At 39.4% G+C, this 27,682-nt stretch overlaps 1 protein-coding gene across 6 annotated transcripts; it reads right to left on the bottom strand.

Annotated features, from left to right (window-relative positions):
- Nucleotides 1-293: 293 nt before the first annotated feature.
- Nucleotides 294-27,682, bottom strand: ZNF527 (zinc finger protein 527). 6 transcript variants are annotated; one of them, XM_032325612.1, is made up of 5 exons: nucleotides 27,478-27,682; nucleotides 24,055-24,129; nucleotides 18,301-18,427; nucleotides 17,621-17,704; nucleotides 294-3,616 (listed from the first exon to the last, which is right to left on the bottom strand). In XM_032325612.1, exons 2-5 carry the CDS (start codon nucleotides 24,085-24,087, stop codon nucleotides 2,046-2,048), a joined length of 1,815 nt encoding a protein of 604 aa, XP_032181503.1. In that variant the 5' UTR covers nucleotides 24,088-24,129; nucleotides 27,478-27,682; the 3' UTR covers nucleotides 294-2,045. The 6 variants fall into 6 exon arrangements, with proteins under 6 accessions (XP_032181503.1, XP_032181509.1, XP_032181504.1 ...); XM_032325618.1 differs by having other exon boundaries at nucleotides 17,609-17,704; nucleotides 27,478-27,628; XM_032325613.1 differs by lacking the exon at nucleotides 27,478-27,682 and having other exon boundaries at nucleotides 17,609-17,704; nucleotides 18,311-18,427.

The raw sequence follows: 27,682 nt of genomic DNA, 5'->3' as shown, positions 1-27,682 counted from the left end.
CATGTTCAGCAACATAAGAACCAGATTAAAAAAGGAATCCAACAGTTCCACCATCACTGGTCATACTCAATAACCATGTAGAAAGGGTTTTACCCATGTGTTCTAAATGAATTAGTCCACATCCTAAAGAGAATTAACTGGGGGGATGGATGAGCCTGGTGATGGGTATTAAGGAGGGAACATATTGCAATGAGCACTGGGTGTTATATGCCAACAATGAATCATGGAACACTACATCAAAAACTAATGATGTACTGTATGGTGACTAGCATAACACAATAAAAATAAAATAACAAAATAAAATAAGTATTTCTAGACCTCTAGGTAATATATGAAAGAATAAAGAAATGACATGGATTTTCAGCATATCAAGTGACATTTTAGTTAAATATAATATGTTTGGCAGTGTTTTATAATCGTATTTTTTTCTGTTCAAGGTTTGAAGTATTAAGTCATACTAAATCCATGGTTTCAGTCTCAAGGGAATCCGTCTTAATATTCAGGAAATTTTCAAATTTGTATTAGATAAAATATAAATTGACTAATAAAGAAATTTTAAGAGTAGTAGTCATTGCTTCACTCCACGCACACATACAAATCTTTTACTCCTTCTTAATTCATTTGTTCTGTTGTTTTTACAAATGCTTTCCAGACAATGTCCAAGATTCTAACAGTTCTAACTTTTTAAGGTGGCCCCATTATCATATCATCAGTTTACCTCTCTATACCCACTCATTTACAATAGGAATATACTGCCCTATACCCTCATATTCCTCATTACTGTGAAGAATGGTAATAACTTATAGCCTAAGAAATCTAGGCTCTAACTGTTTCACTTTTACTATGAGTTGGAAATGTCCCATCCTTTCTGTCTGCTGGAAATATCTTTGTCTGAATCTCTAGTTCAACGAAATTATCCATAAACTTCTTAAGCCAAGCTTACAGTCTCCCCACAAAAGAAAACCTCATTTACAACTCTATTATATTCTATTACACAATATGCTTAAACCCATTCTGAAAACAGAACATCAAATAATTCCTTTAAGATGAGGAGCCATTCATTAATGTGACAAATCCATTATTCTCTTAGCCTGCCACTCTTTCTTTAAAGGCCTATAGTGAGTCGCCACCACAAATGATTTTAATTCCTTATGGGAAAGCCTGTGAAGGAGTTTTACTAGGTGAATTTTAAAAAACTTATCCTTATAATGAGTCTAACAAATACCAAAATAATTTTTATCAACAAGTAAAACATAATAATTATCTCAGCTTCATGAAGGCTGTGTATTCAACTTCCAAATACTTGTTTGCTTACAGAGTTTCTCAGGATAATTGTGCCATAAAAAATTAAGGCTTTTTCAAATGTACAGCAAACATAGGGTGTATGAATCAGGACTGTAATTCCAAGAGGCAGTAATCCAATTCAAATTAAGGGGGGAAAAAAAAGGAAATTTATTGGACCACAGAAATTAAAAAGTAAAAGATGGTATAGACTTCAGGCATGACTGAACTCAGAAGATCAAACAATGTCATCAGATTTGTCTCTTATCTCCACTTTCCTCTGTGTTAGACTGATCTTGAGAAGGCTTTCCTCATGCGGTGACCAAAAAAAAAAAAAAGCTATGGTGAGTTTTTAACCTTAAAAATCCTTTAAATCCATGAAACTTGCAATTCCAGGGGAAAAAAATGATCTTTTCTTATATCTGTAATAATGCCCCCCTAGTGTTTTAGTGGTGCAAACAGGGCATTCTTCCAAGTCCTTATTAACCAGACTATGGCCACCTATGACCAATCCACTGCTCTCCCTAATAGTTTCATCAGAATAATTTGCACTAAGGGCGAGGTAAGTTTTAAATGGGGCACAGAATAGATCCAAAAGTAACAGATGTCTATGATTCAGGCTATTTCAAATAAAGGATGCTCATAAACTGAAGGCTTCTCCATATTTACTACATTCATAGAATCATTAACCAAAGAATTCATTGATATTTATTTAATAAGGACTGAGTGGTGACTAAATGTTTTCTTTCATACACTTCTTACAATCAGAGAGTTTCTCTATTATGAATTTTCTGATGTCGTCTAAGGGCTGAGGCACAGCTAAAATTATTCCCACACTCGTTACAATGATAGGGTTTGTCTCCAGCATGAATTCTCTGGTGTAGCCTAAGGGACAAGATCTGATGGAAAGCCTTCCCACATTCATTACATTCATAAGGTTTCTCTCCAGTATGAATTCTTTGATGTTGATTAAGGTATGAGCCACAACTGAAGGCCTTCCCACATTTGTTACATTCATAGGGTTTCTCTCCCGCATGACTTCTCTTATGATGAATTAGAACTAAAGCATCACTGAAGGCTTTCCCACATTTACTGCATTCAAAAGGTCTCTCTCCGGTATGTATTCTATGATGTCGATTAAGTTGCGAGTCAGTCCTAAAAAACTTCCCACATTTGATGCATTCATAAGGCTTTTCACCTGTATGAATTCTCTGATGTTGATTAAGGTGTGAGCGATAGCCAAAAGTCTTCCCACATTCATTACATTTAAAGGGTTTCTCTCCTGTATGAATCCTTTGATGCAGAGTAAGGGCGATGCGTCTGCTGAAGGCTTTTCCACATTGATTACATTCATAGGGCTTCTCTCCAGTGTGAATTCTCTGATGCTGATTGAGGTGTGCGCTCTGTCTGAAGGCTTTGTTACATTCCTTACATTCATATGGTTTCTCTCCTGTGTGAATTCTCTGATGTTCAACAAGGAAGGCATAACGGCTAAAGGCCTTCCCACATTCACTGCATGCAAAAGGTTTCTCTCCAGTGTGGATTTTTTGATGTTGAGCAAGGTGTGCGCTCTGTCTAAAAGCTTTGTTACATTCCTTACATTCATATGGTTTCTCTCCAATGTGCGTTCTTTGATGTTCACTGAGAAAGAAGTCATGACTAAAGGCTTTTCCACAGTCATTGCATACAAACGGTTTCTCTCCAGTGTGAATTCTCTGAGGTTGAGTAAAGAATGAGTAACAGCTAAAGGCATCATCACATTCACTGAACCCACGTGGTAATTTTCCAAAATGAGTTGTTTGATGCTGAGTAAGTAATGAATGGAAACTTAAGAGCTTCGAAAAATCACTACTTTCATAAGGTCTCTCCCCAGGACGAATTCCTATATCTTTACTATGGTATGTACTCTGGTTGAATTCTTCACATTCATTATCTGTCAAAGAGTCCTTCTCAGCAGGTAATCTTTTACGTTCAATTAGGACGGAATTTGGGGGAAACATTTTATCATAAATGCCAAATTTATGTACTTGCTCTACTGTGGGAACTCTCTCTTGTGGTGAAAGTACTGATTTCAAGAGAACACTTCTCTCAGAATTATTATATTTTTTGTCCATTTTCACAGCAGAGATTTCCTTAAGGGCTGTCACTTGCCTGAAATGCCTCTCCTTTTGTTGATGCTGCGCAAATTCACCCTCATATTTCCAGGCTTCTCTGAAACTGGAATATTCAACGTCATAACTTCTAAGTCTTTCCATTACCATCCCCTGGGATATTTCCTCTTCACCAATGTACCATTTTGGAGATAATTCCTTGATTTCATACCAAGACTCCCAGTCTGAAAAATATCAAGAAAGCAAATGTGTCCTTTTTGCCTCTGCAAGGAGAAAACTGTTCTAGAAGAAACTAAAGAATTTAATTGGGGGGATGAGGGGAGAAAGTATATGGTTTTGACACCTTTCAAATATGGCCAAGCAAATATGAAAAACATACAAAGAAAGAACAAAGAATGAAGAAAGCTGATAAAGGAAGATATATGTGTTGGCGATAGGGAGGTGATAGGGGAAATGTAGGGGATCAAGATGCAGACAAAGCTCAATGCTGAAAAGATAAGAAATTGAGAAAAACTGACTAGATCATAATCACAGTTTCCCTGCCTCTAGTCTTTCAAGTCTCGAATCTACTCTGCACTATCTAGTACTATTCTTAAGACTAAAAGCTCCATGAAGGCAGGGATTGATGCTTTACTTCTTTTTCTTCTTACTATTGTATTTAGTGCCCAGGACAATGGTAGTATTTTGTTAAGTGAATGAATGCTGCCAGAAAGTGCAACAACTTTTAAGATTTTATTAGGGACCAGAAAAAAAGTACTGTGGTTTTTTTTTTTTTTTTAAGATTTTATTTATTTATCAGAGGGGTGGGGGAGAGAGCGAGCACAGGCAGACAGAATGGCAGGCAGAGGCAGAGGGAGAAGCAGGCTCCCTGCTGAGCAAGGAGCCTGATGTGGGACTCAATCCCAGGATGCTGGGATCATGACCTGAGCCAAAGGCAGCTGCTTAACCAACTGAGCCACCCAGGCGTCCCAGTACTGTGGGTTTTTTGGTTGTTCTTGTTATTGTCTAGAAGAAATCTGAAGGTCAGCTTTGCTCATCATTGAGAGAAAAATGCTGCCTACAAAATAGAAACTTGATACTTTCAGGAGAGGGTATTGTTGAGATAAGATGGAAAGAAAATTATTTTTTAAAATATGATCTCAAAGTGGCATCTGGGTGGCTCAGTCAGTTAAGTGGCTGGCTCTTGACTTTTGACTCAGGCCATAATCTCAGGGTCCTGGGCTCAAGCTCTGTGTTGGGTTCGGTACAGAGTCTGCTTGTCCCTCTCTCTCTCCCTCTGCCTCTCCCCACACATTCTCTCTCTCAAATAAAAAATCTTAAAAAAAAAAAGATGATCTCAAAAAGAGGAAAATGAGGGGCTCCGGGCTGATTCAGTTGGTGGAGCATGCAACTCTTGATCTTGGGGCTGTAGGTTTGAGTCCCACACTGGGTTAGTCACTGAAAGGAATCTTAAAAAAAAAAAAAAAAAAGGAAAATGAGAAAGTCCTTCTCATGTCACACAATAATCAGCCAATATATTCAATTATACAGAATCGACTATTATGCACCCAGCATTTAGTAGAAGGGAAAAGAGTCTGAGACATGGGTCGTTTTCTCTCCTTTTTTTTTTTTTAAGATTTTATTTATTTGAGAGAGAGAGAGAGAGCACAAACAGGGTGAGGGGCAGAGGGAGAAGCAGACTCCCTGCTGAGCAGGGAGCCCCATGCGTGGCTCAATCCCAGGAACCTGGGATCATGACCTGAGCTGAAGGCAGACATTTAACTGTTTGAGCCACTCAGGCACCATTTTCTCTCCTTTTTTTAGATGAAAACAAAAAACAAAACAAAACTTGGGGGGCGCCTGGGTGGCTCAGTCAGCTAAGCATCTGCCTTCAGCTCAGGTCATGATCCCAAGGTCCTGGGATCAAGTCCCACATCAGGTTCCTTGCTTAGCAGGGAGCCTGCTTCTGCCTCTCCCTCCTTGTCCCCTCCCTGTTTGTACTGTCTATTTCTGTCAAATAAATTTTTAAAATCTTAAAAACAATTTTAAGTAGGCTCCACACCCAACATGGAGCCCAATACAGGGCTCAACTAACAACTGAGATCAAGACTTGAGATGAGATCAGAGTCAGATGCTTAACTGACTAAGGCACCCAGGTGCTACCCTTCTCTCTTTTTTAAACTCTAAGGAGATAAAACTTGTACATACGAAAATTCAGTTTGACACATAATGAAGGACTGGTTAATATGATACAGATTATTAGCAGTATAAGCATCAGGAAAACAGAAATCGAAACTCACTAATTTAGTTAAGGAATAATTCCTGGAGAATCTGAGCTTGATTGTCAAGGCTATGATCATGCTTCCAAAATGCAGTGGTTATTCCAGTAACAGTCATTTTCATGTTTTGTTTTGTTTTTTAGACAGAGAGAGAATGATAGAGAGGGAGCATGAGGTGTTGTGAGGGGGAGATGGAGAGGGAAAATCTTCAGCAGGCTCCAAGTCCAGCATGGGGCCTGACCGGGGGCTCAATCTCCTGACCCCGAGATCAAGAGTGGGACACTTAACTGACCGAGCCATCCAGGCCCTCCTCATTTTCATGTTCTGATATGCATGGAGATTATTTTAGAATTGCACATGTTAGCATTACATACATAGTCTTACATACATCCATAACATAGTCTCTTCCATAACAGCATCCCATCTGTTGAAAGAAAAGCCACCTGCAGGCCAGGTCAGCACAAGTTGAAAAACAAAGAATACATTATGCATCTGTATCTTTCTTCTTTCCAATACACCCTCCACCCAGGGAAAGCCCCATCCCTACCTACTCTTCCTATGCATAGCCATGGATTTTCTCTTACTTTGGGCTCTATCTCAACCAAGGCCTGAGAGGGATTTATTCACTTACTCTGTTAGGTCTACACTGTTGTTCTTCTTTTTTTTTTTTTTTTTTTTGGCACAAATTCATTGTTCCCTCACGAACTCTCCTAGAACCTTCTTTCCTATATTCATCACCCAGGGCCACTGTGTTTCCTCTTACCAAGTATAAATCTTTTCTCTATTCCAGGCAAATGGCAGCTTTATAAAGTACCTACTGTAATGCTGAGTAAAAAAAAAACTGATGGGAGAAAACTACAGACATTTTCCAACATCAGGTATTCTGAGATGCCTGGAGCTCCAACAACTCTTCAGGGGGGAAAAAAGAAGACGACACTCTGTACTTAGGCAAATGAATACTATCAGGGAAGGAATTCCATATAGGGTATTCTAGGGGACAGTATAGAGTATAGCCTGGGAAAGTACAGAACAGGAAGTATGGTATATGTGGAAGACATATTCATAGTGATCGAGTCCAGAAACACCTAAAGTCAATGGTATTAAGGTATTATAGTGGCATTCAGCAAGAAAGAAGAGAGACAATTCACCCTTATCAGTGATTAAGGGGGAAAGGGAAGTTATGGATTCAGGCAAAGTGGAAGAGATTAAATAGGCATCCATGTGTCACACTGGAAAAAATACAGGGTTTGGGGTCATAGGTGAGTTTAAATCCTACTTCTTCATCTAGGGAGCTAGTTATTCTACCTTTAACAAATTAACAAATTGATTACGCCATCTCTTGAGCCTCAGTTTCTTAGTAGGCAAAATGAGATGATCTTACAAGTGTGGTATAAGAAAAAAGCATACATTTAGGAAACAGACGTTCGTTATATGTATTCAGTGACACTTACCATAAAATGCAGCAAATTAATAAGGATTTGTTAAGTTATCATTACACCTACACCATTAGTAGTCTCAGAAGTTACATTTATGTTCAAGAAAGGATTATGAGGGGCATTTGGGTGGCTCAGTCAGTTAAGCGCCTGCCTTCAGCTTGGGTCATGATCCCAGGGTCCTGGGATCTGGGATCAAGCCCCACAGGGGCTCCCTGCTCAGTGGAGAGCCTGCTTCTCCCTCTCCCTCAGCCTGCTACTCTGCCTACTTGTGCTCTCTCTGTCAAAAAAATAAATAAAATCTTAAAAAGGGGGGGGCGGGAGGGGCGCCTGGGTGGCTCAGTGGGTTAAAGCCTCTGCCTTCGGCTCAGGTCATGATCCCAGGGTCCTGGGATTGAGCCCTGCATCGGGCTCTCTGCTCAGCGGGGAGCCTGCTTCCTCCTCTCTCTCTGCCTGCCTCTCTGCCTACTTGTGATCTCTATCAAATAAATAAATAAAATCTTTAAAAAAAAGGGGGGGGATTATGAAATAGACTGATGGTCAAATAACAAGACAAACAATGGGAGAAGTAAATCCTTTGGGGTTAAAATATATTCAGGCTGGGGTGCCTGGGTGGCTCAGTAGTTAAGTGTCTGCCTTTGGCTCAGGTCATGATCACAGGGTCCTAGAATCGAGCCCCACCTCAGTCTCCTTGCTCAGCAGGAAGCCTCTCCCACTCCCCCTACTTGTGTTTCCATTCTCTCTCTCTCACTCTGTCAAATAAATAAATAAAATCTTTAAAATCTATCTATCTCTCTATCTCCAGGCAATTAAAGATGTGTAATTTCCAACTGATTATAATCTATAAATAGACAGAAGTTAAAAATCAAAGTCTGACCAACTTTGGAATCCAATCAGAACTGCACAGAAACTAGTAAGCATAGTAAATATAACTTGGCAGAAGAAAAAGTCTTACTAGACTATAGAATCTCCCTGGAAGATTTCCTGATGAAGTAAATAATCTCCTGGCAGGAAACCTAGAAGATTCTACTAGGAAGTCTAGGATAAAAGGACAGGACCTAAAGAGAAATCTTAAGAAGAAAGCCAAAGCCCAGAAAACGTGTTTCCATGAATAGCCTGACCAATGATCCACAGATTTACAGATTGGATCTCCATCTTTAAAAAACTGTATAGAGCTATGCTGTCCAATATGGTAGCCACTAACCACATATGGCAATTTAAATTCATTAAAATTAAAAAAAATTAATTCAGTTTCTCAATAATACCTAGCCATATTCCAAGTGCTCAACAGCCAAATGTGGCTAGTGGCTACAAAGCACAGATATAGAATATATCCATCATCACAGAATGTTCTACTAGATGTCACTGGACAAAGATCCAAAGTAACATGACAAAAATCTTACAGTTGAATGAGGAAAATACAGAAAAATAGGGGCATGAGTCAGTTAAAGGGAGAGAGAAACAGAATAGAGCTTTGAACAGAGAAAATGAATAGTGGTCAGAACTATCTTATAAATCTCGGTAAGCTGATGAATAGGAAAATAAAGAAAGGCACCTGGATTTAGCCAAATTAGAGGGAGCAAATGCCAGACTGCAAGTGCTAAGACATGTAAGAGAATCTGAAGTAAAGGCAATGAGTGGAGATTATAATTGGTATAAAAGTAGTTGGAAAAGAAAAGGTAGTATGGTGTACAGAAACACTGAAAAGATCCTATGAAATGGTATGAAATGGTATGAAATTATTTCAAAGGAGTTTTTTCAAAGAAGATTTAAGTAGATAAAAATATAAGACATAACTGTATAAAAAGAAAAAAATACATACACATGCTTGCTTACCCCAACTTAATTTGTATCAGGTCAATTTCAATAAGAATTCCACAAGGAATTTACCTCTGAACTTATGAAATTATCTTAAAGGATGCATGGCATAGGATGAGCAATAATATAAAAGAAAATTCTAAAGAAAAAAGTTTCTAGAATCAGTAATACAACCTAAGCATTGCATTTTATACCATCCTTTCATTAAAATCTCTATGAAAGGACTCAACGAAGGCAATTTGTAAAATTCTCTTTAATTATAGGGAAATGTCAAAAGAAACACACCTGAAGCACACAAATTTATAGGATCCAGTGAAGAATAAGAGTTTCATCCTCTATCCCTTTCCTTCTCATAACCATCAGTTTGTTCTCCATATTTAGAAGTCTGATTCTGCATTTTGCTTATTCATTTTTCAAAATTTAGATTCCACATGAGTAAAATCATATGGTATTTGTCTTTCTCAGTCTTATTTCACTTAGCATAGTACCCTCTAGAGGACCATCAATGTTGTCACAAATGGCAAAATCTCATCTTTTTTTTTTTTTTAAGATTTTATTTATTTATTTGACAGAGAGAAATCACAAGTAGTCGGAGAGGCAGGCAGAGAGAGAGGGAAGCAGGCTCCTCGCTGAGCAGAGAGCCTGATGCGGGACTCGATCCCAGGACCCTGAGATCATGACCTGAGCCGAAGGCAGCGGCTTAACCCACTGAGCCACCCAGGCGCCCCAAATCTCATCTTTTTATGGCTGTGTAATATTCCATTGAGTACACATACGCATCTTACTTCTCTATTTGTCTCTCAATGGATACTTATGTTGCTTCCAGATCTTGGCTATTATAAATAATGCTGCAATAAACATATGGGTGCATACATCTTTTTAATTAATGTTTTTGTTTTCTTCAGGTATATACTCACTGATGGAATTACTGGATCATATGGTATTTCTATTTTTAATTTTTTAGGCATCTCTATACTGTTTTCTGTAATATCTGTACCAGTTTACATTCCCAATGGCAGCACACTACAGCTCCTTTTTCCTCCACATCCTAACCGATACAATGTTTTAAGTTAAAAATTTTTTTGAAAAAGCAAGTTGTAGGGGCGCCTGGGTGGCTCAGTGGGTTAAAGGCTCTGCCTTCAGCTCAGGTCATAATCCCAGGGTCCTGGGATTGAGCCCCGCATTGGGCTCTCTGCTCAGCAGAGAGCCTGCTTCCTACCCCCCCCCATACTCTCTCTGCCAGCCTCTCTGCCTACTTGTGATCTCTATCAAATAAATAAAATCTTAAAAAAAGAAAAAGAAAAAAGCAATTTGTAAACAGATGCATATAAAAATTGTGTGTGTGTATGTGTGTGTGTGTGTGTGTGAGAGAGAGAGAGAGAGATCTGTCCAAGGGAAATTCTAGAAAGATACAGATCCAACCATGAACAGTAAAGGTCTTTGGATGGTATCTCAAGAGAAGAGTATTCTTCCTACTCTATACATTTTTTTAAAAAGATTTAATTTATTTATCTGACAGGCAGAGATTACAAGTAGGCAGAGAGGCAGGCAGAGAGAGAGAGGAGGAAGCAGGCTCCCTGCTGAGCAGAGAGCCCAATGCGGGGCTCGATCCCAGGACCCTGGGATCATGACCTGAGCCGAAGGCAGAGGCTTTAACCCACTGAGCCACCCAGTCACCCCTCTATACATTTTTTAAAAAGATTTTATTTATTTATTTGACAAGGAGAAACACAGCAAGAAAGGGAACACAAGCAGGGGGAGGGGGAGAGGGAGAAGCAGGCCTTCCACTGAGCAGGGAGCCCAATGTGGGGCTCGATCCCAGGACTCCAGGATCATGACCTGAACTGAAGGTAGGCACTTAACGAATGAGCCACCCAGGAGCCCCTACTTCATACATTTTTTAATCACTTGAATATTTTCTAATAAATACTATTTCTATTCAAAGGAAAAAGGAAAGGGGCATCTGGCTGGCTCAGTCAGTAGAGCATGAGACTCTTGATCTCAGGGTCATGAGTTCAAGCCCCACACTGGGTATAGAGATTACTTTAAAAAAAGAAAAAAGAGGGCACCTGGGTGGCTCAGATGGTTAAGCATCTGCCTTATGCTTGGGTCATGATCCTGGGGTCGTGGGATCAAGTCCCATATCTGGCTCCCTGCTCAGTGGGGAGCCTGCTTCTCCCTCTCCTTCTCTCTCTGTCTCTCATGAATAAATAAATAAAATCTTAAAAAAAAAAAAGAAAAACAGAAAAATGTTATAGAGCAGCCCTAATGCTGGTTCTTAACTGTACCTTTTCAAAACAATCTGCATCTTAATTGATTTGGAAATTCCTCCATGTGTCTTTCCTATGAGATTCCCTTCTAGGTATGTTCAGGATGAAAAAAAAATATATTAAATAAATAAATAAATAAAAACTTAGGGCTACCTGGGTGACTCAGTCAGTTGAGCATATGCTTTTGGCTTAGGTCAGCATCTTGGGGTCCTGGGATCAAGCCCTGTGTCAGACTCCTGGCAAGGGAGTCTGCTTCTCCCCCTCCCTCTGCCCCTACCCCTTACTTATGCTTTCTCTCTCCCCCACTGAAATAAATAGACAAAATCTTTAAAAAAATTTTTTTTAAACTTAAAATACTATAGACATTTTCCCATGTCAATACAAATAAAACTACTCTATTCACAGAATGGATGAACCATAATTTTGGTAACTAGGCATCTTAATAGATTTTTGCACTTCTAGCCCAAAAGCTGAGTTACTTGCTTGACAAAATTTAGTTGTGTTCTCAACCTCATTAGTTCATTGGTTGAGAACCACATACTTTAATATTGAGTTAATAAAATGCATGCTGAAGAGAGATTTTAAGAATTTCTTTTGAATATAGTTGACAGTTTTACATTAGTCTCAGGTGCACACCAGAACACACCTAGTTAAAACTTGCCACTTCTGGCCAAGGACTAAACACTGCCCACTGCAGGCAAGGAGAGCCTCTACAGATGGCTGGCCTGAAGGACAGAGCAGCCAAAACACAAACGCAGAGCACAGAGCACACATCAGAGACACTCCCCGAAGCTCCAGGCCCCAGACACTCTTCTTCATAAAGACATTACTCTCAGGAGCAGGAAACATAACAGGTTTTTCTAATATAGAAGAAGACAGAGATTTTAAATGGATTTAAAAAGGAAAGGAAAGGAATTCATCCCAAAAGAAAGAACAAGAAAAGGTCATGGCCAGAGATCTAATCAAACAGATATAAGTAGTATGCCTGAAGAAGAATGTAAAGCAACAATCATAAGGATATTAAAAATAAAATGTCTCATGTGTGTATATATTTTATGATCCCTCATGACAATCTTTTAAAAAGAGTAATCACTTATAAATCAAGTAAGCAGCTTCTACAGTATGTTTATGCATGCTTTTATGTTTCTTTTTTAAAAAGATTTTATCTATTTATTTATTTATTTATTTGAGAACAAGCACACACACACACACACACACACACACATGAGAGGACGGGAGGGGAGGGGCAGCGAGAGAATCTCAAGCAGATTCCATGCTGAGCAAGGAGCCCCACATGGGGCTCGATCTCAGAACCCTGACTGAGATCATGACTTGAACCAAAACCTAGAGCTGGACACTCAACTAACTGAGTCATCCAGGGGCCCATAATTTTATATTTCTATAAGATATATTTCTAAAAGAAGTATTAAATAAAACTATAAATGTGCATATTTAAAATATTAATATCCTCTGTCAAACTGCCCCCCAAGGTAATTTTTATCAATTTGCATTCCTACCAGAACATAAAATACATGTCTTCAGACTAATCTACACTGACTAGTATCACTCTAAAATTTTTGTCCCTATAAGTAAAGAGTACCTCATTATTTATAACTTGCAATTTTCTGATTGTAAACTAGAGCATTTTCATAAATGTGTATGTGTACTGGCTTTGCATTTTGTGGTTTCTTCTTTGGTGAATTCTTTATTTGTATTTTTTACACATGTTTTAATTGCATTAGCATTTTCTTTTAAGTAGTTTATAGAAGTCCTTTATAAATTTAGGGTTTTAAGGCTTTATAGTATTTTTTCCCCCTTGATCATCACTTTTTTTTTCAAGTCATCACTTTTTATTGTCACATGTCATCTTCATTTACAGTGCTTTCAATTAAAATTTTTGAAAACATGAAGTCAAATCTCCCATTTTTCCATTATGCAGTCTGGCCTTGATATACATTTTAAGAAAGACTTTCCAAAATCCAGTATTATACAAATACTAACCTTAACTTTTAAGAAAATCTCTTTACACGACTGATTTAAAATCCAGCCACCTTGTTGGGGCACCTAGGTGGCTTAGTCAGTCATTAAGTGTCTGCCTTCGGCGCAAGTCCTGATCCGAGGGTTGGATCAAGCCCTGTATCAGGTTCCTGCGCAGTGGGAAGCCTGCTTCTCCCTCTCCCACTACCCCTGCTTGTGTTCCCTCTCTTGCTGTGTCCCTCTCTGTCAAATAAATAAATAAAATCTTTTAAAAAGAATAAAAATAAAAAGCCACCTTGTTATCAAATATAAAGTTCTCATATATACTTCTGAGCTTTCTCTATTGTTCCACTGATCTCCTTCACTACCCTTATATCAGACTGATCTCCCCCATGGATAACAGGCTACATTCTTTAATATTAAAAATTAAATCAAGCAGTATATTTAATGAATAATACACATGACCATGTATGCAACTCAGAAATACAAAAATAGTTCAGCAATAGGAAATCTTCACTGTAAGTTCTTACAGAATTTTTCTTCCATAAATTTTATGAAAGAAAAAAGTGTAAAGGAAGAGAAAAAAAATAATTGCCTTAAAAGATGCTGAAAGTATATAAAATCCAAAAGCTTTTCATGCTTAAAATATATACACCCATAGAGCTAGGAACAGAAAAAAATAGGCACATTTAATGTGAAACACCTGAAAATGTCTTGTGATATCAGAAAGAAAAAAATTTATAGCAATTATTTAACATAGATTTGGAAACTATAGTTGATAAAGTAGAAATGAAAATAAGAAAAGGCAGGAAAAGGTAACTAAAAATGGTCAAGACTGAGACGTACTCTAACAAAATAACTTTAAAATTAAAGAAAGAACTACTAGGAGACCAGAACAAAATATAAAGCTAATAATACATAAAGGAAAATATCAAGTTGGTATCAGACTTTTTCATAACACTATTCAACATTAATATTACACTATAATAAACTTATAGAAAGAACAGCTAATTGTGAACAAGATAGAACCTGGGAAGCTTTTATTTGTGTGAACTCTTTGTGAGGAAACTTCTAGAGGACAAACTTCAGGCAACCAAGAGATATCTAGAGAAATCTCAGCAAAAGGACCTCATGGAAAACACAATATATTTAACTGTAGAACAAAGATGAAATGAATGGTTGGGACAAAAGTGACAGAAAGCATGTAAATATAATATGCCTTGACAATATAAAAAGTGTACAACTAACAAAATTTAGGAAGAGAAAGTAGGAAGTAAAACAAGCCTACTAACTGACTCATCTATACTAGGTAAAGAAACAAACTCAAAGGCTAGTTTTTAAAGTAACAGAAGGAATAAATATTGTCTACAGAAACAGAGCACTATAACACTGGAACAAAAGAAAAAAATTCCTACTTATTACAAAACTATAGTATTAAGTAATCAAAATAAAAGGCTAGAAAAATAGATAAGTAAATGTCTTTTTAAAAACTGTAAAAACCATGGGGTGCCTGTGTGGCATTAAAGCCTCTGCCTTCGGCTCAGGTCATGATCCCAGGGCCCTGAGATTGAGCCCTGCATCGGGCTCTCGCTCAGCAGGAAGCCAGCTTCCCCGCCTCTCTGTCTGCCTGCCTCTGCCTACTTGTGATCTCTCTCTCTGTCAAATAAATAAATAAAATCTTAAAAAAAAAAAAAAAACCTGTAAAAACCAGAAAATGTCATATAAAACAATAACACAGAATTAAGCACAAACATATAAGAAATGTACTGGACTTTCACCTATAAAATTGAAAAATGATATTCAGATTGGCACCAGAAAAACTCAATTCTATACTGTATGTAAATGTCATACTTAAAGTGATTTTAAAAAACTGAAAATAAAAGGATGAGGAAAGATCCAAAAACAGCATAAAAAGGCAAGAAACAGTTTCTCTTCCACGGTATTCATAAGACAGGCTGCTAACATCTTGATTATAGTCCTATAAGACCCATTTTTCAACTGTTGACCTCTAGAGCTATAAAATGGTAAATTCATGTTGTTTTCAGCCAGTAAATTTGTGGTAATTTGTTACAGCAGCAATAAAAACCCAATACAGAAAGCAGTCCGCTACAACCTTTCTGGAAGGGCATTTGGCAATTCCTAACAAAACTACATACACACTCAGCAATCCTACATCCAAGTATCTATCCTGAAAATACAGCCTTGACAATATGAGAAAACATACATACAAGGTTATTACTGAAGTCCTGGTCCTAATTGTAAAATAGTGCAAACATCCCAGAAGTCCACACATCAATGAGTAGTTAAATAAATTACCATAACATCCAGATAATAGAGTATTTTGTAGCTGTTAAAATGAGGAAGATGTCCATGACTAATGGAGTGTATTTATAGTTAAGTGAAAACAGCAAGATGCAAAGAGTATGTACAGTATGCTACTCCCACCCTTTTTTAAAAGATTTTTATTTATTTGACAGAGATCACAAGTAGGCAGAGAGGCAGGCAGGGAGAGGAGGAAGCAGACTCCCTGCTGAGCAGAGAGCCCAATGCAGGGCTCGATTCCAGGACCCTGAGATCATGACCTGAGCTGAATGCAGAGGCTTTAACCCACTGAGCCACCCAGGTACCCTTTATGTAGCATACAAGGAGATACAATAAACTACATATATGTTGGCTCATTTGTACAAAAGAAACATAAAAAGGACAAGTCTGAAAATAAAGAGATCTTTAATCTATAAGAAGTGGGTAAGAAAGGGGTAGGAAGACATTAAAGAACAGAATTAGGATAGTAGATATGAAGAGAAACGAACATATTACTGAGGATATATTTTTCTATAGCTCTGATCCTTAAAAGCATAGTAATGTTTCAGATACAAAAATAAATATATAATTAAAACCAACCAAGTGTGGCAGGAACCCAAACAGAATATAAGTAGTAACAAACAAATCTAAAAGAGCTAACTTAGATAACTTTGGAAAAGAGTATTTTGACTGAATACTGTAAGACTACAGATAGAAACAACCATAAACAACTAATGTAATCTAGTTAGTAAATTTGTTTCTCACAGAGGAATAGCTTGGAAATTCTAAAACTACTTAATATGCATACTAAAATGGAAGAAATAAGTAAATGCATTATTTCTCATTGTCAGAAAAAGAAAGTATAGATAAGTAAAGGAGAAAGGCTAAACTAAACCCTGTGGAGTAGGACTAGAATCAAGATATTAAAATAGGGGTGCCTGGGTGACTCCATTGGTTAAGCAACTGCCTTCAGCTCAGGTCATGGTCCTGGAATCCCAGGATCAAGTCCCACATTGGGCTCCCAGCTCCACGGGGAGTCTGCTTCTCCCTCTGACCTTCTTCCCTCTCATGTTCTCTTTTACTTGCTCTCTCTCTCAAATAAATAAAATCTTTTTAAAAAGAATATAAAAATACAGAAGCAGATACAAATATACAAATGTGAGTATACCTATGTGTATTGGGTTACACACACATATATTTTCCAGCTAATCTGCTGTGAGGGCCTCGGAACAATGACATTCTGGTAGCAAAGAGCACACATAGCACCCAGACCTTGGTTTCTAAGCATCATTTCCCAATAAAGGGAAATAGAGGTCCCAGGAGAAACAGCTGATTCAAGACTAAGGCAAGGAAAACAAGATGAACCTAGAATACCTGGAACCAGGAAAGAAGGAAGCGCTCAAGAATGGATGGGGGCAGGTGCCTGGGTGGCTCAGTAGGTTGAGCCTCTGCCTTCAGCTCAGGTCATGATCCCAGGGACCTGGGATCGAGCCCTGCATCGGGTTCTCTGCTTACCGGGGAGCCTGCTTCCACCTCTCTCTCTCTGCCTGCCTCTCTGACTACTTGTGATCTCTGCCTGTCAAATAAATAAATAAATAAAATCTTTTAAAAAAGAAAGAAAGTACTAAATTCTTACTTTCTTAAAAAAATATTGGATGAGGTCTAAACCTGGAAAGACAATTAAGAAACAGCAATATAAACATATTGCAGATTTGAAGGAAACATCCAAAATAAGCTGCAAAAGCAAGATCAATCCTTCTGAGAGGGAAACTGAGGAAGAAGACAAGAGACTGCCTATTTTAAGGGAAGAAGTGTTGTGCTTGCTTTGGCAGCATGTATATTAAGGGAATAAGTGTTGTAAAATTACTTGACTCTTTAAACAATGTGCATGCACAACCCTGAAAACTTTGGTAAAAATAAAAACTCTAAAATATAATCTGGAAATGTATACATTTCTGACCCTAAAAAGGAAAGAAGTGGGAAGGACTAAGATTCGGGTTATATGCAGAAGAATCACAAGTGTATAATTTGATAGCAATAGGGAGAAACCCACCCCTGCCTAGCCCATGGCAGCCTCCTCAAGTGCAGGGTAGCCTTCTCATGACCTCTTGGCCTGCCACCATACAACAGCCCTCCTTGCCCAGCTCCTGGTCACTCACCAGCGTACTGACCATCTGACATCTTTTTCTGCACCATCCAAGGTTCCTTCCCTTGCTCCAATAAGGAGATCATGTTGGGCTTAGAAATGGAGAGTCCTGTTTACAGGAGAAGAAAAATGAGAGCAAGAAAGAGACAAACAGGCAGACAATCAACTTGCTATCGCCTTTCTAGGACTCAATCTCAATCTTTTGTTCATTAGGCAAGAAAAGAAATTAGAGGAAGGGCCAGAGAATGGAATGATGCTTGTATGAAGGATGAAGATGAAGCTTCTTCTGCAGTAGTGGCTCTCAAAGTGCTAAAGCACCACCACCTAGGAACTTACTAGAAATGCAAAGTCTTGGGCCCCAGCCCAGACCTACTAAGTCTGAAACCATAGTGGTTCTCGAACTTTTATGGGCATCAGAATCATTTGGAGGGCTCATTAAAACCCAGACTACTGGGCCTATTTCCTGAGTTTCTGATTCTGGAGGTCTAGGGTGAGACCTCATAATTTGTAATTTAACAAATTCCTACCTCATTCTACAGCAATGGGGGCTACTCATTTCTAATTCTTTGGAACTACTTCAAATTATTCCCTGGGAACAGGAAGTAGAAATTCAGCTAAGCACTTAAGATGACCTAGATATTCCCAGTGGAGGAAGTAAAAACACCCCAGAGGGAAGATTCTGAATTACGGGGGTAACATCCTTACCAAGCCATACCAAGTTCCTGTAGTTCTCCAACATGACATCTCTGTACAAATCCTTCTGAGACGGGTCCAGCCATTCCCATTCCTCTTGGGAAAAATCTAGAGCCACATCTCTGAAGGTCACCAGACCCTGAAATTAAAAAAAAAAAAAAGATCTCGTTGCCAAGTACTCCCATATGGTCCTAGCAGAAAAGATGAAATTTTGCCAGAGTTCAAAACTCTAGGTGGCCTGAGGAAAATAATTACTAGAGAGCAAGTACATGCCCAGGCTTGTCAAAACTTTTGAGAGAAAAGAGAAATATTAGAAACAGACTCACCCTTTGAAAATTTCACACTTGTGAATAAAAAGAGATGTACACACAGGAAAAAAATTACCTTATGACCTGAAACATGAGTTTATAACATGAAAGTATGTCAGCAAGGCTATTTTATATTACACATACTATGTATCAAGAAATTCTGATAGTGATGATTCCTTTATACTCCTCAAACTGAGATACTGAATGGGTCAGAATAGTGAGGGAAGACCTTGAATTGGGGTTTAACAATAGGGTATGGTCTGAAACTTAGATTTGATATATGAGGAGAAAGTTGTAAAAAGGTGTTCTGAAGAAATAATGAAGTATATGAAGTAATTTATTTATTTTATTTTATTTTTTCTAAAGATTTCACTTATTTACTTGACAGAGATCACAAGTAGGCAGAGAGGCAGGCAGAAAGAGAGAGAGAGAGGGAGTAGCAGGCTCCCCGCCGAGCAGAGAGCCCAGGGGCTTGATCCCAGGACCCTAGGGCCATGACCTGAGCTGAAGGCAGAGGACTCAACCCACTGAACCACCCAGGCGCCCTGTATGTGAAGTAATTTAGATAGAATTTTCATTGGAAGGTTATATGAAAAATCCGGAAAAAAACTTTAATGTCAAAAAATAAGTTTAGGGGCACCTGAGTGGCTCAATGGGTTAAACATCCGACTCTTGATTTCAGCTCAGGTCATGATCTCAGGGTCATGGGCTGGAGCCCCACACAGGGCTCCACACTCAGTGGGGAGTCTGCCACTCTCCCTCTCCCTGCTCATGCACTCTCTCTCTCTAAAATAAATAAAATAAAATCTTTTTAAAAATAAAATAAAGGGGCACCTGGGTGCCTCAGTCAGTTAACTGTCTGCCTTCAGCCCAGTTCATGATCCCAGGGTCCTGGGATCAAGCCTCACTCAGGAACCTACTTCTCCCTCCCACTCTGCCAGTCCTGCTTGTGTGCTCTCTTCCTCTCACTCTCTGTCAAAGAACTACATAAAATCTTTTTAAAAAATAAATCAATAAGGGCGCCTGGGTGGCTCAGTGGGTTAAACCGCTGCCTTCGGCTCAGGTCATGATCTCAGGGTCCTGGGATCAAGTCCCGCATCGGGCTCTCTGCTCAGCGGGGGGTCTGCTTCCTCCTCTCTCTCTGCCCGCCTCTCTGCCTACTTGTGATCTCTCTCTGTCAAATAAATAAATAAAATCTTTAAAAATAAATAAATAAATAAATAAATAAATAAACAGGTTAGCCTACACCATTGGACTATGAGCTATACGAAGGGAAGGATCTCTGTTTTACAAGCTCTTGAATATTTGGTGTTTATAAAACCTGTCACATTGTAAACAGTAAATATTTGCCACTCAGTGAATAAATGGTAAACTTTCCTGTAATACATCCATAGGAAGGAAGAGTACTCAAAGCTTAAAATGGCAGAGTTCCATTTTGCAGAGTATTGTCTCATTTTTTATAAAAAATCATGAAGTATCTATCAGTGTAGAGAACGGATCTAGTGCCAAAATCTCCGATGCCAGTCAAAAGCCAACCAGGAAGTGGGTTCTTCTAAACACAGCATCTGCTGTGTTAACTCTTTTTTGAGCATTGGTATATTTAGTTTTCTACTTTTTGAGCTAGTTTTTGTATTTTATATTTACCTAGAAAATAATCTCTTTTGCTTGTGCTTTCAAATTAAAAGTACACTGCTGTTCATCAAATTGCAAAAAAAAAAAAAAAAAAAGACAAATATGGTTATTCTACACTGCAGAAATACAGATGAACGTGGCTAGAGAAAAAAGCCTCATACAACTACATACAGTTATATAACTTTCGTTTGTCCCTCTACACTTCTCTGTGTCCTGGGAGGCTGACCTGTGTTGACTGCATTAAGAGACTCCCCAACCTGACCCCATTTTCAGTTGGGTTCAGCCACATGCAAGAGATGGGAAGGAGGCAAGTGAGGCACAATATTTACTCCCCTGGCATCCTCCTTACAGCACCACCCTGTGTGGTCTGTCTCCTTTGATCCTAGGTCACAATGCCTGTCAGAGGCCCTCCCCACTCAGATCTCTCTATCTCTGGGTTCAGGTCCAAGTTTTACTGTCCGAGGGTATAGCACTATTCTTTACAGTTCTCTATACACTGATTCATAACTTGGAAACACTTCCCTTTTGATTCTTGCTGGAGACCTGACTGATAAACACGCTGATCCAATGTATTTCTAGGATATGACCAGAGAGTCCACAAAAGCACCACTACACTTCCCCCCATAAATTCACTTTCCCATTTTCCTATGACTACTTCATAGATTCTGCCTCTCTCTCAAAATACCACCAATTCCTTCCCTGTTTTCACTTTGAACTTCCTCATCTTCTTGCTTACCACAGGTCCTTGCTAAACTGTATCTATACTCATATATTCTGTCTTCCCTCTGTTACTATGCATGAAACTCTAGGCTCCTGTCTATGACCATTCCCTCCACTGTCCACACAAAGACACTGTCACCTCTCTTCCTTGTATCAGGGAGATAACAGATATCCCTCTTATATTATCAGTATTTTCCACTTTCCTAAATGATTTTTATTCGTATACAAACTGATACAGTATCTTTCATCTTATGGACAAATAAATTCCCTTCCATAATTCACTGTAGTTATTGTCCAATTTCTCTACTCCTCTTAAAAACAAAATTCTTCCAAAGAGTTGTTTAAATCGACAATGTCTAATAGAAAAATAAAGTAAACCTCATATTAAAATTTTTCAGTAGCTACATTAAAAAAGTAAATAGATTTAATGATGGAAACACATAAGAATAACTGCTGTATTTATTGACCAATTACTACATACCAGTAAGTGGTATAAGACACACTAATGAGCATTTTACCAATATTATCTTAAATCTCATTGTAAAACTTGTTAAAAAAATAAGAAAAAATTATGAACCCCATTTTACAGTTTAAGTTTACATTTTACAGTTTAAGACCAATTGTCATGCTGAATCACTAAGTTACATATTGCAAAAAGAAAAAACAAGGTAAGCAGAAATAAGTAAATTTAGGGGCGCCTGGGTGGCTCAGTCGGTTAAGTCTCTGCTTTCGGCTCAGGTCATGATCACAGAGTTCTGGGATTGGGCCACGAGTCAGGCTCCCTGCTCTGCTGGGAGTCTGCTTCTCCCTCTCCCTGCTCTTGTGTTCTTGCTCTCTCTCTCTCTCTAAATAAATAAATAAAATCTTTAAAAACAAAAAAAGAAGCAAATTTAATAATATATTTAACCCATTACATCTAAAATGTTATTTCAACATGTACTCAATGTTAAAATTATTAATGAGATGTTTTACATTCTTTTTTGTACTGAATCTTCAAAATCTGGTATATATTTTATACTTATAGTACATCTTAACTCAGAGCAGTCTTATGTGGCTACTGGGTACATTACTGGACAGCACAGGTCTCGACTCATCTCTATTCTTACCTTTTAGGCCCACTATTCCCTTGTGATCCCACTGCAATGCTTTCATCCCAACCACTCTATCAAGTAGCTTTTGTCAAGAATATCAGTAGCTTCCATGTTACCAAACCCAATGGTCAGTTCATCTTCCTCACTGTCTCTCAGAAGAATTTAATTTAGTTGATCATACCCTCTATGAAACACACTGTACTCCTGACTACCAGAACCCATAGTCTTCTGGTTTTTCTTTTACATCAGTCCTTCTCAGTCTCTTTTGCTGGTTCCTTCTCTTCTTTTCAGCCTCTAGATACTGAATACTCAAAACTCAGTCCTTGGGCATCTTTCCTATCTAACTCACAATCCTATCCTCAAGATAATCCTATCCTGTCCTATGGCTTTAAATACACTAATGATTCTCAAATTCACATCTCCAATCCTGACTCCAGGTATATAATCACTATTGCACTTGGATATCCAACAGGTCTCTCAAACTTACTAGATCAAGAACTCAAGTTTTGTTCCCATCTCATCATTCTGCCCTGTCTTTCCACCTCAGTAAATGCTAAGGTCATTTGCACAGCTGCCCCAGGTCAAAAATTTTTGTAATTATCCTTGACTTTCTTTCACACTCCCAAACCAGTCCCTGGCCAAATCCCTTATTTTCTATCTCCAACATATACCCCAAACCCCAGCAGCTCCAATACCACCACAATGGCCCAGGTAGCTATCACCTTCCAGGTGGACTACTGCAGTAGTCTCCTGACTGATCTCCCTGCTCCACCCTTACTTCCTTTCTATTTTCCTTTTAAAATAGAAATCACATTAAATCACAAACACTCCAATGACTCTCCTTCACCCTCAGAACAAAACTCAAAGTTCTGGTCATGAGTTTCAAGGGTCCACATAACTTGTTCCCCAGCTACTCCTCTGCTTTCACAGTGCTCATTCCCCTCTGAGGATACTGGCTCAATGATATTCCTAGAATACATCAGACATCTTTCCACCACAGTAACTTCGTATTTGCTATTCCTTCTCCCTTTAAAAAAAAAAAAAAAAAAAAAAAAAGATTTTATTTATTGGGGGCACCTGGTGACTCAGTCGGGTAAGCATCTGCCTTTGGCTCAGATCATGATCCCAGGGTCCTGGGATCAAGCCCTGCATCAGGCTCCCTGCTCAAAGGGAAGCCTGTTTCTTCCTTTCCCACTCCCCCTGCTTGGGTTCCCTCTCTTGCTGTCTCTTTCTGTCTAATTAATTAATTAATTAATTAATTAAATGATTTTATTTATCTGTTTGACGGAGAGAACACAAGAAGGGGGGAAGACAGAGGGAGAAGGAGAAGCAGGCTCCCTGCTGAGCAGGACCCCGGGATCGTGACCTGAGCCGAAGGCAGACACTTTACAGACTGCGCCACCCAGGCGCCCCTTCCTTCTCCTTTTTTTAAAAAAAATATATTTTATTTATTTATTTGACAGAGAGAGAGATCACAAGTAGACAGAGCAGCAGGCGGGGGAGTTGGGGGGAAGCAGGCTCCCCACTGAGCAGAGAGCCTGATGTGGAGCTCCATCTCAGGACTCCGAGATCATGACCTGAGCCGAAGGGAGATGCTTAACGACTCAGACACCCAGGTGCCCTCTTCCTTCTCCTTCTAAAGCTCTTTCCCAGATCTTCACAAAACCTCCCCCCTACTTTCACTGAGGGTTTTCTTTGCTTAAATGTCACTTCCTCAGAGAGGCCATCCTGGACCTTCTTATTTAATAGGACACTCAATAATCACACCTCTGTCCTTCATTTCATTTGTACTGAATGGCAGCACAACAAATCATGATCCATCTAAAGAGGATAGTTGTTTCCCATCACATATTTCAGCACAGCACTGAGTGAAAAATGATTTGTAGAGAGATCATAAGTAGTTAAGAGACAGAAGAGATGAGAGTGCTCACAGGGCTATTTCTGACTCTCTGAGGTCCCAAAGTCCAAAAAAATGAGGGGGAATTTCTGCAAACAAAGTGAAAACATCAACTTACCTGGGACATGGCTTTACAAAGCCCAACAGCCATCCTTCTTTCCTTCTTCAGTATTCCCTTTTGGAGAACAAAGTCCTGAGAAGAGAGAATTAAAGGGGAAAAAAAAAAAATGGTAGACCACTGTGGGGTGTGTGGACCTGGCGATTCACGGACCTGTGCCCCTGGGGATAAAAATATATGTTTATAAAAAATAAAAAATTAAGAAAAAAATGGCAGACCAGCCCCATGCTGCTGACCTGAGATTCACAAAGATAGAACTCTTGTCCCTTTAAGGTCTCCACAGCCTCCTTCCAAGATCTCAGAAAAAAACCAGAGCTGAATTTAAGCCCTAAATTCCTGATATTAAGAACATGTAGCCTCAACTCAACAAAATCTCAATGGTCAACAATGGTGGTTTATGATCTGACCCCTGACTGCCCTTAGACTTCATTTCCTACCCTCAGCCCCCTTGGCTCATCCCACTCCAGGCACACAGGTTGCCTTACAGTTCTTCAAACACTGTGCACACTCCTTCTTCAGGGCTGTTGCCTTTGCTTTTCCTTCTTCCTGGACTCAGGAAGGCTCACTCCCTCTCTTCACATTCCTATTAGTGCTCAATTGTCACCATATCAGGGGAACCTTCCTGAAAATTCTATCTAAAGAGAATTTCCCTTCTCTTTCCCTTATCCTGATACATTTTCTTCTTAGCATCTGATACCGTTGGACTTATTTTATTCTCTTTATTGTTGTCTCCCCAAACAATAGTGTAGGATCTAACAGAACTATGATTCATTTTGTTCACTGATATATCTCTGGTTTTAGAATAATGCCAGGTGTTAAAAAAAAATCTGTTATTTTTATATTATATATATATTTATGTATTATTTTTATAATACCTTTGCAGGAGCTCAAAACATATCTGCTAAATGAGTAAATAAATCTTGCTGTGCCTCCTGTAATATAAATAGCAATGTTACACATGTATGTCGTTATCTTAATCTTCACAAAACTGCAAAGATAAGTATTATTAACCCCATCTTACCAACAAGTAAAATTGAGATTCAAAAAGCTTAAACAGGGGCGCCTGGGTGGCTCAGTGGGTTAAGTCGCTGCCTTCGGCTCAGGTCATGATCTCAGGGTCCTGGGATCGAGTCCCACATCGGGGGTCTCTGCTCAGCAGGGGGCCTGCTTCCCTTCCTCTCTCTCTGCCTGCCTCTCTGCCTACTTGTCCTACTTGTGATTTCTCTCTGTCAAATAAATAAATAAAATCTTTTAAAAAAAAATTTAAAAAAAAAAAAAAAAAAGCTTAAACAACTAACTCAGTCCTAAGGGTAAAACTGCAATAAGACTCAAAAGCTGGTCCTCCTTCAAGAGCCTACAATGTCTGAACAAAATATTTAACATAACCTGGGGAATCATTGCTATACATCTACTAGAGAAGCCTCTTCAGAGCAGGCAGATATTACCTTTATTACTTCACAGGAATAAAGCTTGAGGCAGGCATTGCTCATTTTTAATACAAACCAGTAACAAAGTGCACAGTCCCCTCAGGGCCAACATTTATTCACTCTGAAAGTGAGCATAGTTGTGTTTGACCTAGAATTTAGGATACACAACTCCCTAATTCTAGGCTACTACTCTGCACTAGCCAACTCACTGTTTAAGAAATTTATTTCAGGGGTGCCTGGGTGGCTCAGTGGGTTAAGGCCTCTGCCTTCGGCTCAGGTCATGATCCCAGAGTCCTGGGATCGAGCCCCACATCGGGCTCTCTGCTCAGTGGGGAGCCTGCTTCCTCCTCTCTCTCTCTCTGCCTGCCTCTCTGCCTACTTGTGCTCTCTGTCAAATAAATAAATAAAATCTTAAAAAAAATTATTTCATTAGCACAATGCAGCTTCAAATTGTCCATAAAAGCCTTTGAAATCTGAGAGGAATCAATGAAGTATTCTCTGCATCTGGGAGCCCTATCTAGCAGCTGCATAAAAGAAATGCCTTTTTAAAATTTCTGTTTGCAAGTAACTGTGTACCGTTTGGGTAATGTTCTCCAAGTTTGAGATGAACATCAGTCTCTGAAGCTGAATTTAAAGACTTGGGTTTTATATAACCCCCAGGCACATGCTGACTTTCCAATCCTTCACTCATTGGCTACATGACCTTGGGCACATTACTCCATCTCTCAGAACATTTCTTTCCTCACTGTCAAGACAGCATGAGCCAATTCCTGGCATAAAGAAGTGCTACCCTTGTCCCTGCCTACATCCTATACACACATTTGCAAAGGAAATGAGAACGAACATTTTTCTTATTAACCGAGAAAGTCAGAACTAAAATTTAGCTCACTTGGTACATAAGGAAAAGAGCCATGGATCAGCCTCTCTGAGCACCAAACATGGAAGAGCTTTGACAAAGACAAACCTAAAATCTCAAACTCCATGGCCGAAGGAGAGAAAAACTAGGCTTTCAGATTACGCTTTCCTCCCCCAGAGACAGTCAGTTTGGGGATGGTCTCACTACAATGTCTTTAGACTAGGTCCTGTGACTCACAAGGGGAATGAAGGAAGAAACCCATATCCTAGAGGTTCCTAGTCCAAGGTCAGGAACAATCCTCTCCAAAACTCTTAGAACCCAGGGTCCAAAATTTTTCATTCTCACAATATGGGAAAGATCAAGAGAGTTTAGTGATTAAAAGCAAGGACTCTGGAGCCAAAATGCATAGGTTCAAGACCCCGTTCTGTCACTAAAAAACTGTATGAATTTGGGCAAGTAATTTTAATATTTCTGCGCCTACTATCACACACTAGGTCCCACACAATAAAGCTTTCTGTCTCACGTACATATAGATAAAATTTCTCACCCAGTCACACACATACACTATCCATGGTCACGCAAGCTCACTTGTAATGTCAAACACCTATGCAGTGGCATTAACACAAAGACAGATGACACAATTACCCCAACAAAGAGACAGTCCCATGCAATCTCGCACACAGTGACATACCACACTAGGTCACTCAACCTGTCATCATTACTCAGACAAATCTATACCTGGAGAGAGAAGATGGACACAGGTACACAATCACACCTGCTGTCTTAGACATTCAAACACTGTTAAATCCACAGAGACAAGTAGTCAAACATAATCTCACAAATTCACCGGCGACACACAGTGTCACACCCGCAGTCTCTCACAAACCCATATTCAGTAACACATAGTTGTACCTGCAGAAACAGACACGCACACACAGTTTTATACCTGAAACATAGAGTCGCACATAAGCACACATGCGGTGACAGACAAGATCACATTCTGTCACACAGCGGCCTCTCACATAGCTAGCTGGACAGTAACCCCAGAGGCACCCACCCTGGTCCAATCCCTGTAGCTGCGGTTCTACCCCAAGCCCGGCCCTGACCTCCGGCTCCCGCGCGCAGCCAGGCCCAACTCACCTCCCAGCGCGGCGGGCTCTGGAAACCCGCCCAGCGACTCCGGACCCGCGACGTCCCCTCCCAGAATCCCTCGCGGAGTGAAGGTGAGCAGGGACTCAGGCGCGCGGGACCCCGAGCTCGGCTGGGGAAACATCCAGCTGAGCTGGACGCTGCTCAGCTTTTCCTTACGAACCCCGCGAACCACGAGTCCCAGAACGCTTTGCGC

This window comes from Mustela erminea, chromosome 19, assembly GCF_009829155.1.
Source record: "Mustela erminea isolate mMusErm1 chromosome 19, mMusErm1.Pri, whole genome shotgun sequence".
NCBI classification, from domain to species: Eukaryota; Metazoa; Chordata; class Mammalia; order Carnivora; family Mustelidae; genus Mustela; species Mustela erminea.
The sequence above is the reverse complement of the archived record's forward strand: the minus strand, read 5'-3'. Positions and strand labels throughout refer to the sequence as shown.

Bases quoted from the DNA above. Each gene is read 5' to 3' on its own strand.
- ZNF527 (XM_032325618.1), bottom strand. From the start codon at position 24,087: ATGGCTGTTGGGCTTTGTAAAGCCATGTCCCAG. The intron at 17,705-18,300 runs GTAAGGATGTTA...TCCTGTAAACAG, and splicing joins CAGGAACTTGGTATGGCTTG to GACTCTCCATTTCTAAGCCC. The intron at 3,617-17,608 runs GTGAGTGACCAG...GATATTTTTCAG, and splicing joins GTCAGATGGTCAGTACGCTG to ACTGGGAGTCTTGGTATGAA.